This window comes from Dermacentor albipictus, chromosome 1, assembly GCF_038994185.2.
Source record: "Dermacentor albipictus isolate Rhodes 1998 colony chromosome 1, USDA_Dalb.pri_finalv2, whole genome shotgun sequence".
NCBI lineage: Eukaryota > Metazoa > Arthropoda > Arachnida > Ixodida > Ixodidae > Dermacentor > Dermacentor albipictus.
The window spans coordinates 15,052,852-15,066,124 of NC_091821.1; the positions used below are offsets into that span (position 1 = coordinate 15,052,852).

Sequence of the window (13,273 nt, forward strand, 5' to 3'; positions counted from 1 at the left end):
AATTTAACTGATTAGTGCTTTCGTCATCAGGCAAGTGCTTGAATGTCCCAGGGGAGTGTCTAATGATGTCCTGCATTTACCTCGATTTCTCGGCTATTAAGGCTCTGTTCGCGATAATATTGACGCCTTAGAGATTCTCGAGCACTAATCTATCACTTTGGTTCGACTTAGTATTTGCCTTTAGTGTCCCTTTAAGACGAGCGCATCATTTCTCCGAATTGTACGACATGCGACAAAACAGGAGACATCAAACACTTCCTCTGGTCGTGCTTGAAATTCCGAGATGAAAGCGCCGCTCTCCTGAAAAATCTGCAACAAAAGTACCTTCCACGTACGTGCCTGCAACACCTCGTGTTCCCCGAAGGACTAGTTATAGCCCGCAAGAAAACTTCTTGTCTCCTTATCACATTCTTAAGAGAGACTGGTCTGATGGATATGTGGTGAAACACCACAGTGATTTTATAGAATATGCTCGGGTGGAGCAATTGTCAGCCTTGATCGCCAGGCTAAATCCGTCTGTTGCTACAATTCACCACCACCGCCACCACCACCACCATCACGACCATAGGTGCCAGTTTGCGATAAAGAAGGAAGCAAAAGTGATGTCGGTAATTACAGACCGATATCGCTAACGTCCACAGGAGGAAAATTATTAGAGCATATCATATTAAAACATATCACGAGCTATCTAGAGCAAGCACAAATATTATCGCCTATCCAACATAGTTTCCGGCGGGGACTTTGAACCATAACCCAATTACTTGAATTAACGCATGACTTATGTCAAAGCATTGATAATCAAAAACAAGTTGACTTAATAGCATTAGATTTTCGAAAGCGTTTGATAGAATAATCCGTCAAACACTGATCAGCAAACTGAAAACAACTTTAGGCGATGGTTCTATTAGCCCGAGAACGAACTACACGGGCGCTGCGAGCGCTGCTCGCGTGACGTCAGGGCACGGACTCGCGCCTGTCGTCTGCTACAGTTCGGGCGGTGACCGGGCGCATTCTCCAGTGTTTCCGCTGGTTTGCTCTCGTTCCCATTGCTTGTATACTACTTATGACGGGCCTCTCAAATATATATTTTACGATGTCTTCGTTCGCGAAAATGTAATCAAGGAGCTTATTTCCTAGACGACAATATATTTCTCAAAGGCAACGCTATAGTGCCGCCCGAGGGAGCTCAGACCAGCCCATTACGGGTTTTTCATGCGCGGATCTACACTTCGCAGTGGTAGCTCACGTGAATAATAAAAGCATAGACGCAAAAGCACAGCACATAAGAATAAAGTCAAGATTCCATACCCGGCATGGTGCAATATGAGTGTCACAATTAAACGGTGGCTATACATGACTTCTACAACATATATCTTGATTTTAACCCGCTAAAACATGTTTGCTCACGGTGCATAGTTCACGGTATGATATCGAATTTTTCTATTTTTTCACAGGAACGCTCGGCTGTGAGACGAGGACTTAACTTCCACTGCAGTTTAGATTCGGCCAGCGCCACTTGCGTTTTTAACTGGTTCTCAAAATTAGGCCGTTCTTCAGCGGTTAAATTTAAGTTGCGGTAACTTAAAGTAAAGCTGCTTGAGGCTTACAGGTGTTTGCGGCACGCGGAAAGGAATGTACCAAGATTTATTCCCTTTCCGTGCTACACGTTCAACTCACTTGAGCAATTTACTAGTGCTTCTTGCTTGAGAAACAGACATGAATCTGTTCGGAGAACTGACACAGGCTGCTCGGGTCAAATATTTGAGTGAAATATGCCTTTTGGATCGGTTCACTGGAGCCAGCAAGAAGCCGAAGCCCCATCGATTAGTAGTGTGGCACATATTGAAAATATCATTGTTCCCCAGTAGAGTTCACGTATTCATGTGAGGCTTGTGGCGTCTTTTTTATGAGGCGGGTATGCGAGGTTCTCTTTTATGCACTGACGAAGCAAATAGTTTTCAGTTTTTATAATTGAACAACTCAGTATCGAAATATGGTGAGGCAGAATGCGTTTGCATTTTCCATTTCAACGCAGCCTAAGCTGCGCTGTAGTGCCTCGAGTATGCTATAGGCATTGTAATTGGAGCTGTATGAAGAGCTACTTCATGGTTTCAATTCGAAGTTGTAGTGAACTGCTGGGTTTCGCGAACAATTCGCGCCTCGCCACATAACGACAGTCGGTTGCTTCCGTTGCGGGAGGGGTACGTGTGCCATATCGTCGATAAAAGCTACTGAGGACCGCTGTGACACATTTCATTGCTTACATTTGGTTGGTTCTAGATCACGAAATTTTCTTTCATGTGATTGCTGTTATGGTATTCGTGAAGTATATGTATACTATGCACGATGCGCCGTCGTGTTAACAGCCAATGCGTTTGTGGCTCCCTATTTCAGAGAACGGTGAAAGTAGCACCAAACGTTTTCACAACAAAATGCGTGCCTATCTCTTCCTTTTAGGCCTTAATACAGTTGCCACATTTGATTAAAACAACTCACCAGAGTGATAAGAATTATGATGAAAGCTTCGCTGGGCAGTGTCCATCTAACACGGATTTTTAATGTTGACACCAAATATCAAGGTATTTTTTCCATATCAAATGCTATGTCTCTCATACTTAAGCAGTAAGGGTTTGTTAAGTGTTTAGAGGAGCATCTAAAATAATTTCACGTGTTGAACTTGCAGACATTCTTGTTAAGCAAAATTTATGAACAGACACGGCGCATATATGCATTGCAAGACCAGTAGACCCCTTCAGCGCTACATAGCTTGCGATATCCTACTCGCAAATTTTCATGACATGTGTTGTGGGAGTGCGAAGCCATTGGCTCCTCCTTCAGCGAGGATAGGTGGGCTGCGCTCTTGAGCAGCCCCGAACTCAGTGACCGAACCCTGGCCGTCCAGAGTGCCCGCGATCGGGCCGTCAAGCTCGGCTTGGCGGTCCCTACGTGGGACTAGCCGGGTGGCGCGGGGTCTCCCCTGCGTCTTCTCTGGACGTAATAAAGTTATTTCACTCACTCACTCACTCACTCACTCACTCACTCACTCACTCACTCACTCACTCACTCACTCACTCACTCACTCACTCACTCACTCACTCACTCACTCACTCACTCACTCACTCACTCACTCACTCACTCACTCACTCACTCACTCACTCACTCACTCACTCACTCACTCACTCACTCACTCACTCACTCACTCACTCACTCACTCACTCATATGGTTTCGAAGAAGAAACTGCGGTTCAGGCATGGCAGCAGAAATAATCCCAAATAACCTTCCGTAAGCACGGCTCGAGCCGTCAATACCCCAAGCACGCACGAAGGGAACGAGCGCGAGCCGCAGCCGAGCGAGCCGGAGCGAGCGGCGTCCTGGCCATGACGTCACTTGCAAGCAGGCGCCACTCCAAATTCAAGCCGCTAATTGTCAGTTGCATTGAAGATTACTTAACCAACCGGTTTCAGTATGTTGTTGTTAACAATAAAATTTCTTCCATTGTACCAGTTATATCGGGGGTGCCCCAAGGGTGCGTCCTTGCTCCCACTTTATTTCTTATTTTTATTAATGATTTGCCCTCTAACATCCGCGTTAAAATGAGGCTTTTTGCCGACGACTGGATTCTTTATAATGAAATTAACTCTATGAATGATCACGTTGATTTAAACAGCACCCTTCATGATGTGGTGAAGTGGTGTAAAAAGTGGCAGATGGAACCGAACATTAAAAAAACTGCCTTTTTATCTATAACCCGCAAAAAAGATAGGTGGGACTTCGAATGCACTATCAATAACATACCACTCATCCGAGTTCATGAGCATAAATATCTTGGCTTTATCATTTCCCATGACATAAGATGGGAATCGCATACTAACAGTATCACACCATCTGCTTTAAAACGGCTGTTCTTCCTCAGAAGAAGACTTCGAGCTGCGCCACCGGAAAATGAACTGCTATCGTACAACGTATTCATTCGCCCAGTTCTCGAATATGGTAACACAATTTGGTTTCCTTATAGACAACAGCTTATTAACAAACTAGAAGGAGTGCACCGAAAGGCAATTAGATTCATCTTTAACAAATACAAGAATAGCGATTCACCTACCCAACTGCTAAAACAAGCCTGTACTCCTACTCTGCGAAACCGCGCCAAACTAGCAGGACTAAAATTATTGTTCCAATTAATGCACAATGCACTACGAATAAATACTTTGTTGTATATATACCTAGCTGAGACCAGACCTTCCCGCCATAAGCATTCACTAACACTTAAAGAATATGCATTTCGCACTGATTGTTTTAGATATTCGTTCTTTCCTCTTGCAATAAGAGAATGGAATAGACTAGACCCCTGCATAACGACTAACACATTGTTGCCGAAATTTGTAACCCTCGTAAAAGAACTGTTGCGCAATAATTAGATTATGCTAGCCGGAAATAGCACACCACTCACGTCGTTGTATAAAATAAAATCTGTATAAGCATTGTATTTGCCTATGCAATTTCACCCTTTTTGGCCAAATGCATTGTATCATTCATGTTTTATTTCCTGCCATATGTGTATATCTGCTTCTTGTCGATTACAAATATCATTGTTGAAATTATGTAAACCCGTTTTCATCGCCATTTGTGAGTTTATAATATATGCCCAACCTGTGAAAATTCCACTGGGATTGACAGTATCTGAAATAAAAAAAAATAAAAAAAATGTGGCGTAGTGCATGCAACGGTGGCTCATCTATGTAGAGGCATAAATACTTTAAAATCGAACGCTTTACGTATGACGGAACGTGAAGGAAGAAAACTCGAACAAATGGCAGTACAGATTTCCATCAAGTGGCCATTAGAGGACGGGTGATATGCAGATTCCTTCGTAGCCATCCACCGCAGTCACTGCTGCAGTTGGGTGAGATTGCCTACATAGACAAATAAATGCCACAACTCAGTGGCGACATTGCGTTGTAAGCCACGTTAGCGTCTCGAACAAAAAGAGAAGCACGTCATTTGAAAGGGTTTAAGATATGCGAGTGACTGTTCTTTATATGCGCGGCCACTAATTTACCGTAGTCCCGATCTCCTTAAAGAAACCGGAATGCGGGTCCGTTCGTTGTACTTGCGAACAGCCTTCGTATGGGCTGAAACAGTTGTTTGTGGGAGAAAGCAAACGAAGGTGGCGTTAAAAAAAAAAAAACAGATGCACCACCGAGACATGAGCCAAACGGTGACCTGAAAATCATCGTATCGGGTGCCCCCTCCCCTCTTTCGCTCCGGACTGGCGCTTTGAAGTCGTGGCCGACGCTTAGGAGAAGGGAAATCACGCATTGGGTGCTAACGTGCCAGTCTTGAACTTTTGCCTTGAAAAGGTAACGGCTTCGAAAAAAGAAAGAAAGAAAGAAAGAAACAAACAAGGCAACATGCGAATTTCGAGCTTTGAGATCAGCTTCACTCTGAATGCACGGATGGAATGAAAGAAGGTAAGTGAAACACGTAGGCCGAGCGAACTATTATCGGGTTGGCTGATCTCGAGTCTGCGGGCATACGTGTACCCCTCGCAGGGCGATGCTTTCATCCGCGGGCCTACGTAGATTTTGCTTGGCCCGATGTTGGAAGGGCGATCTGCCCAATTTCAGGAGCTGCGATCAGATTGACTCGCGGCCTTGCCGGAATTATGACACGGTTATGACATCACGCAGCGCGCGGTGATAACGTGGCTACTTGGTTGCATTCGACGTTCGAGTATATAATACGGAACTCGGAGCTATTGGAGCACAGAGTCGAGAACTGCACCAGCCGAGACGCCACATTCACTGATCATGAACGCCGTTGTAAGTACATTCCCAAATCCGTTGCCTTGCGGCAGTGAGGATTCTGTGCATGCGACGAGCTCGTGCGCGGACGTATCTACCTGGGCTGGACATCACCTAGGTGTATACGTCAGAGCTACGATGCAAAACGATCTGGAAGGTTTTCATTGTCCTGCCACCACCATCGCGATCAACGACATGTTTTAATTCTCGTAGCGCTGAGCAGTCCGAGCGTGCGTCAGAAGCTGGACGTATGTGAGCCCGTAGAAGAACCACATTACCAACGTTTTTATTACCTACATACGCAGCGCTACATACGTGTTTTAATGCGTTAGCATTAGGAGTGTCAAAGTGGAAAAAAGTGTATGTGTGAAGTGTGGTATGGCGATGACGTGGCAAAGGTTGAGAGGGGGTGGTAGCTAAATTATGTCCTTGAGCTGGATTACCAAACGGGGGACATTATTAGCACGAGAAATGTAAACACATATTCAACGCATTAACAAGAATTCACTAATTACCCCCTTAAATAAATGATTTACGGGACATGTTGCAATTTACGGATTGAAGCTGGCGAGCTTGCAATACGTATCCACATAAAATGAATTTCTAGGGTACAACCAGTTCTGAGATTTTATTTCACAAAGAGTCAGACGAAATACGTGGGCATTCCAGTTACTTTTGTGCTTCAATGCATAAGAGACCGTATTGTTAAAAAGTAAGTGGAACAACAGTGCATTTTATACGGCAATTGTGATGACGCATATCTCCAAACTGTTGTCATTCCGGAAATTCATTCCAAGTGGATACTTCTTGCAGATTCACTGGCTACAATTCGTAATTGGCCATATGAGCCGCGAAGTAATTAAGAAGTTCATTAGTGACTTATTGTTATTTAGTAGAATATATGTTTCAATTTCTATTGTAAGTAATGTCCACCTCTCTGAATAATCGAGCTCAAAGGCTTAAGTTATTTTCATGAAAAATATCACGAAAATCACGAAACATTATCGCTCCAGCTATTTGTGGCTCCATAACGCTGCGTAATGTACTTTCTTTCACACTGCCAAAACTGCGAAACACGAAAAGTGCCGCGAAACATGTCGCGCGGCCATTTTTTTAAGCCACAGAGAAGCTCTTGGCTTTCTCCAGTGCCTCAGGACGACAATATTCTGCGACGCTCTCTATAGACTTAGTGTGCACGTTCAGATGAGCGCGCATGTATGCTTCTTCTCTTCCTTCCTTCCCTTTATACGCACGTTCAGTTTGTTAGTCTGCAGTGGGGGGATAGTTAGGACTTCGTGCCTTACCCTGCTTCTCTATTGGCTTTCTTGGAGGACGCTTAAGTTTCGCCTTTAAGAGTGGAACGCGATAGCAATGCAATATGTCTGATTGCTTCTCACGCTGTCCTACAACTGCCGCCTATGCAACCGTAATGTTTACCGAGAAACGCCGGCGGCGACCGTTATGCTCGAAGGCGAGCTTTCTGATAGAAACGCGGCGCCTCTTGCTTGGGACGATCACAGAGGTAGCGCACAGGCGCGGCAAGTAAATTACGTAATTTTCAGGTTTCTGTTATCATTTCGCACTTTTAATATTTAACTCTGAGAAGATATAACATAAAAGCAATGCGCTGTGGATGTTTCATTTCATGACCTTTGTTTGTGGGCTATCATTCTCAAACATCCGAGCAAGAACTTTGTCAAGAATGTAAAACAAGATATGAGCAGCTTGGTGATAGAATGGTTGTTTTATTTAAAGAAGGTAGGAAAGCGATGCGATCCATGCATATAAATAATCTTCCTTTCTTTATTGGCCCCAGGTGACTTCCTTCTTCTTCTTCTTCTTCTTCTTCTTCTATATGCGACATTTCCTCGGCTGAAAAGAAAAAGAAAAAAAGAACCTATCGCATGCGTAGCGCGTTGTCCCTCAGTGTTCAGGGCGTTTTCTTAACTCGAACGCTCCTCCGTGGTGATGGGCCGGTCTGTTTTTCCTACAGTGAAGACGGTTCTTGCCGCGACGTATAATGGACAGTCAGCAGGCAAGGCAACGCGCTAACTTGACGGGGCGGGTCGGGTAGCGTTAGAGCCCACTGTAGGAAACTAGGACGATTGGTTGTGAACTTCTTGACAGCTTCTCGGTGGACTGCTTGAAACCTGGAAACGTTCCATACTCGACCGACTTTCAAAAGAAAGGACGCTTGTCCTCGTTGCTCGATAATCCTCTTGGGGTTCTAAAACTGTGTTTGAAATCGAACTGTGGGCTTTCTTACGCGGACACAGTCGCCGACGGCAAATTGTCTCGCTAGAGCGCCACGTCGTCCACCTGTGTACAGCTTTAAAGAAGCTTGTTCTTGTCTGACAGGCTGACGCAGCATTTTCATTGCCTGTGCGGGATTTTCATGACAAGAGCTATCCGGCAGGTCAACGAAGTTTAATCGCGTTTGTGGCAGTCGGCCATGCAACAAAACAGCGGGCGCGACTCCCGTTGTGGCCTGAGGTGGGCAGCGGTAGACGCCCAAGTAACCTGTGACGGCAACGCGAATATTACGCCGCTCATATACTGCCATCTGCACAACAGACTTGAAACCCTGTTGAACCTTTCGACAAGACCGTTTTCTTGGGGATGGTAGACAGACGAGAAACATTGGCATATACTACGTTCGTGAAGGAAATCTTCAAATTCAGCCGGGCTGAAGTGCGGTCCATGAACGTAAACTATCTCATTGGGGTAGCCTTCGCAAGCAAACACTTGTACCGAAAATTCTTGGCCGTCGCTGTAGAAACTTCTCTTGAAAAGTTAACTTCCGGCCATTTGTTGTGATAAGTGTCACTGCATAACGACGATCGATGGGAGCTTGTTAAAAGGATCCAATAACATCAATACCAATCTTCTCCTAGGCTTTGTCAGGGAACACTAATGGCTGCGTAGGTGTTGAAGCTAGCCGCGCGGACTTATCACAGGACGGACAAAGAACACAGGTTTTAACCAGTCGTTCAACGTGTTCATCCATTCGATGCCACCAGTACAACTATCACATTCGACTTTTCGTACGACTTATCCCCGGATGGGATTCGTGTGCAACTTCCATCAAACGACGAGTAAGGATACTTGGTGCCACCATCCTGTCACCACGGTAAAGTAAGTCGTGTACAATTGACAGCTCTGCATGTAGTTGAAAATACGGCATTAGCTCCGCTTCTATAGATCTATTTTATGAGGCCAAGAGGACGAAGTCCATAACTTTTCCAATAGTACTGCCAGTTGCACTCGCTGCTTGGAGTTCTGTGAACGTTACGAACGGAGAAAGAAGGCAAAGAAGCGCATCTTTAGCAGTAACCTCATTAGGTTCTTGCAAAGGTAGACGAGAGAGCGCATCAGCCCCCACATTGTCACTTCCCTTGCGGTACTGTATGGTGTAGTTGTAACAAAGTAGGCGCGCTGAGCAACGTGAAATACGCATTGGCCGATGTCTAGTGCCTTTTGTTGACGACAACGTGACGAGAGCACTATGGTCAGTTCGCAAGACAAAGGGACGACCCCAAAAACAGACGTGCCAATGTTCACAGGCCCAAACGAATGCTAAGTCTTCACGTTCACCGGCAGGTTCTTGTGGGCTAAATGTGTGGGAGGCAAAGGCAACTGTCTTTAGAGTTCCCTTGTTATTTTGTTGCAGCACCACGTCCAGTCCGTACCCAGAGGCCTCAGTCGTGACGATGACAGGAAGGTTCGAGAAAAAAAATGTAGAGCGTTACAAGTTGTCAGTAGCGATTATAAACGGACGAAACTCTGTTCAGCAACTGGCGTCCAAGCAAATGGTTCGTTGCCTCGAAGCAATGCACGCAAAGGTTCCACATCACACGAAAAATGCGAAACGAACGTGAAGTAAAATTCCGCCAATCCTAGCAGAGAACGAAGTTCATTTACGTTTGAAAGCACAGGAGCTTCTTTTATTGCTTGAATAGATGGTGCTAGTGAAAAAAGTCCTTTGCCGTTCACAACATAACCCAGAACGTGAGTTCTGTGACGTTAGAAACGCACTTCTGGTTGAGTTTGAAGTCTGCTTTAGAAAGCCATTGCTAGACGGTGCGGAGATTAGAGAGGTGGTCTTCTCGAGAACGGCCATAGACAATAATGTCGTCTATGTAGAAAAATACACCCTTGCATCCTTGAAGTATTAGATGCATCATGTTCTGAAATGCTGATCGAGCTGAAGCCAAGTCGAAGCATATTCTTTTAAAACGAGATAGCCCATCATGCATAATGAAGATACCGTTGTCAGATCAAGACTCTCAGGGTCGAGTTGCACTTCGTGGCAAGCAGACGCTAAATCCAGCGTCGAAAATCACTGGGCGCCAGCTAAGCTATGCAGCAGCTCTTATGTGTGTGGAAGTGGAAAGTTATCAACAATTATAGCTCTATTGGGTTCTCGCAGATCAATGCGTATTCCTATTGATCCATTCTTTTTCCGAATCACCACTATTGTAAAAACCCACTAAGAGGCGTCAACGCGCTCAATAATGTCTTGTGCTTCATGTTTCTATAATTCAGCTGACACTTGCTCGCCAACAGTAAAGGGCAACCTTCGGAGCTTGCTGGCAACGGGTGAAATGGCCTTGTGAATCTTAACTCTATGTTTGAGTCCATTGGCAAATCCAAGCTGTTTGTCAAACTGATGTGCGTACTCTGAACGTAGCTCAAACGGCGATGCAGGAGTACTAGGGGTCAATGGAAGACACTGAAGCGACGTACCTTCAATCTTCATTTGTAGTGCCGCAATGGCATCTAGGCCCAGAACATTGGTGCCTTCAGACACAACATACAGAAGAATGCAAGCACTTTTGTCGTGGAATGTAGCTGATATGAAATAAAGCATCCTTGAACTCCTATTTTTGACTTGGAGTGGTTGAAAAGCTGTACTGAGGTAGGCTTCAAGGGGCAAGTACTTGCGAAAAAATGACGATGGAGTTCTGCTAGAGTAGTGACAAATGATCCCGTATCAACCAGAAACGAGATTGTCTGACCTTCCACGCAGACGGATGCGTAAATGCCGTTTTTGCGTCCCTTGACAACACAAATTGTTCTTTCGCTGCCGTGTGAGCTAGAGTCGTCGTCGTCGACTTGTGGAACTCTCACTGAATGACCAGACGACTTACACATAAAATCTAGATGCCCAATCTTGCCTTTCGCGCTTTACTTGCAGGGCTACTTGCAGGATGGTCAGTCGCTCCACAACGATAGCATGCTCGAAAATTCATGGCACCTTATATTGGAAGCTCGCACGCTTTCGCTTTGCACTTGTCACAACGTACATGCTAATATGTATGATGTGATGATTGAGGAAAACTTTGTACTTTTTTAACGTGATGAACTAAGGCATAATCGCAAAATTCCTTAGCTTTACTCACGGCCTGTTCGTGCGGATTCGCGATCGTGAGATTTCGCGAGAGCGTCAGTGAGGAGCCTTCAAAAACCAATCGCTCAAGTAAATAATGATTCATTGTTTCCGAGAGAAGCTAATCACGTAGCAGCTCATCGGTAAGACTTCCAAAATTGCGGTCGTCAATGAGGGTTTGTAAAGCAGCGATGTATTCCTCCACTGTCTAACCTGCATGTTGAGCTCGGCGACCGAACGGCTGTCGAGCCACGATGATGCTGACTGAACGCTTCAAATGGGTCGGAAAGGAACGAGATTGCAGAGTCATATGCATCTTTCGTCGACACGGTGTCACATACACTCGAAGGGCCGCAGCAGAGCCCGACGACAAGTCAGCTGACTTCAGTGTAGAGAAAATCCGCTGCCCCTCCATGCCAAGACAGGCGAGCAGAATCGCTATGCGGCGCTCGGCTGGAAACTCGGAAGCTCCGCAAGTAACCATATACGTATCCTAGGCCTGCTTCCAATGTTCCCATGGGACAGGCAGATGACCAGGTGAAGGCAGGAAAGGCGGGTGCGATTGTGATCCCGGAACACTCATTGTGGTAATCCAGCAGGGGAAATCATCAGGAAACTTTCGCTTTGCCTGAGTTGAATCCTCGTCGCCAATATGTTGTATTTCACAGAAGATAGAAGAAAGATGCAATCATTGTATGTAAATCAGCTTCTTTTCTTTATTGTTTCACCGCGATTTCCTCCTTCTGGTAGAAACACGGCCTCTTGGTGGGCCGATCCCGTAGGTGAGGCACAGCCGCGCCAAATAAATTACATAATTTTAAAGTTTCTTTTATTGTCTGGAACTTTTAACATTTCAGTCTAAGAAGATGTAACATAAAAGGCATGCGCTGTCGGCACTTTTTCCATGACCTTTGTTTGTGAGCTGTCATTCTCAAAATTCCGAGGAATAACTTTGTCAAGATTGTAAAACAAGGTATGAGCAACTTTAGTAATAGAATGGTGTGGCAATGTGACCCGTATACATCACATGTCATGTACCAAGGCGTGGCATATGCCTGTGCCTAAACATATGTTTGGGATGATTTTTCTGTACGGAAGACGCCACGCCAACAAGGGGCTCTTAACGCCGTTGCGTTAAAAATGTTGGGCCGATCATGCTGCAGACGTTGTTCACATTAAGTCGAAACGACTTTTTGCGCCACGCTTTATTTGCAGGCTATCCTCGCTACTTTTGCCCTCCTTGTGGCTGTTGCCAGCGCTGGCTTCGTTGGTGGCTGTGGCGGCCTAGGATATGGCGGACACGTCCTTGGATATGGCGGACACGTCCTTGGATACGGCGGTCATGGATTTGTCCACGGAGCGGGCTTCGGCGGACACGGTTATGGCCTGGGGCATCTTGGCTACGGCTATGGCGGCTACGGCCTGGGACACGCCGGCCACGGATTTGGCTACGGCTATGGACACCACCTGGGATACAAGCACTAGACAAAAATAAACAAGCGAAACGTCAATCATTTCTCTTTGGCTATCACTTACGGTGTAAAACACAACTGGAAAATTTAAATGCACCAATACCCCACACACTCGATGCACGAGAGAGGTGGAACGAGATCGCAGTTTAATCCCTGTAATAGACGCCATGAAATACGCGACTGTAACGGGGTTTTAAACGAATATATTTCTCTTTCGCTGTTTCGGTCGGCAAATCACAGAAATTTACTATTGCGTGCGTCAAGAAATGTCAACGCGACATACGACATCCGGATAGGTATGCCACTGGGTGATACTGTACAATATAAGTAGATGGTTAGGACGGATATTAGAAGAGGAAGAATACAGGCTCTTTCATTCGACACAGTGGGGATGTCGACCTCTTCCCTAAGTGGGGAAGCCACGTCCTTGGGCGATAGCTTCCGTATGCCACAGCCCTTTTCTATGTACAAGACAAAGAAAAAAGAAAGCTGTCGTATATCACAAATTAGCCCGAAATCATTGAGGTAAAAAAGCTTTTCCACTACGGCGTTCGCATTGGTGTAACGGCGGTGTAATGCGCCGACAGCCAGAGCAATGTTTATCCCC

General features: G+C 45.5%; 1 protein-coding gene across 1 annotated transcript; it reads left to right on the forward strand.

Annotated features, from left to right (window-relative positions):
* The first annotated feature begins 5,723 nt into the window (after positions 1-5,723).
* LOC139054679 (glycine-rich protein-like) lies at positions 5,724-12,711 on the forward strand. The gene is made up of 2 exons (XM_070532093.1): positions 5,724-5,823; positions 12,410-12,711. The coding sequence occupies exons 1-2, from the start codon at positions 5,812-5,814 to the stop codon at positions 12,677-12,679; spliced, it is 282 nt and encodes a 93-aa protein (XP_070388194.1). The 5' UTR covers positions 5,724-5,811; the 3' UTR covers positions 12,680-12,711.
* Positions 12,712-13,273: the final 562 nt, after the last annotated feature.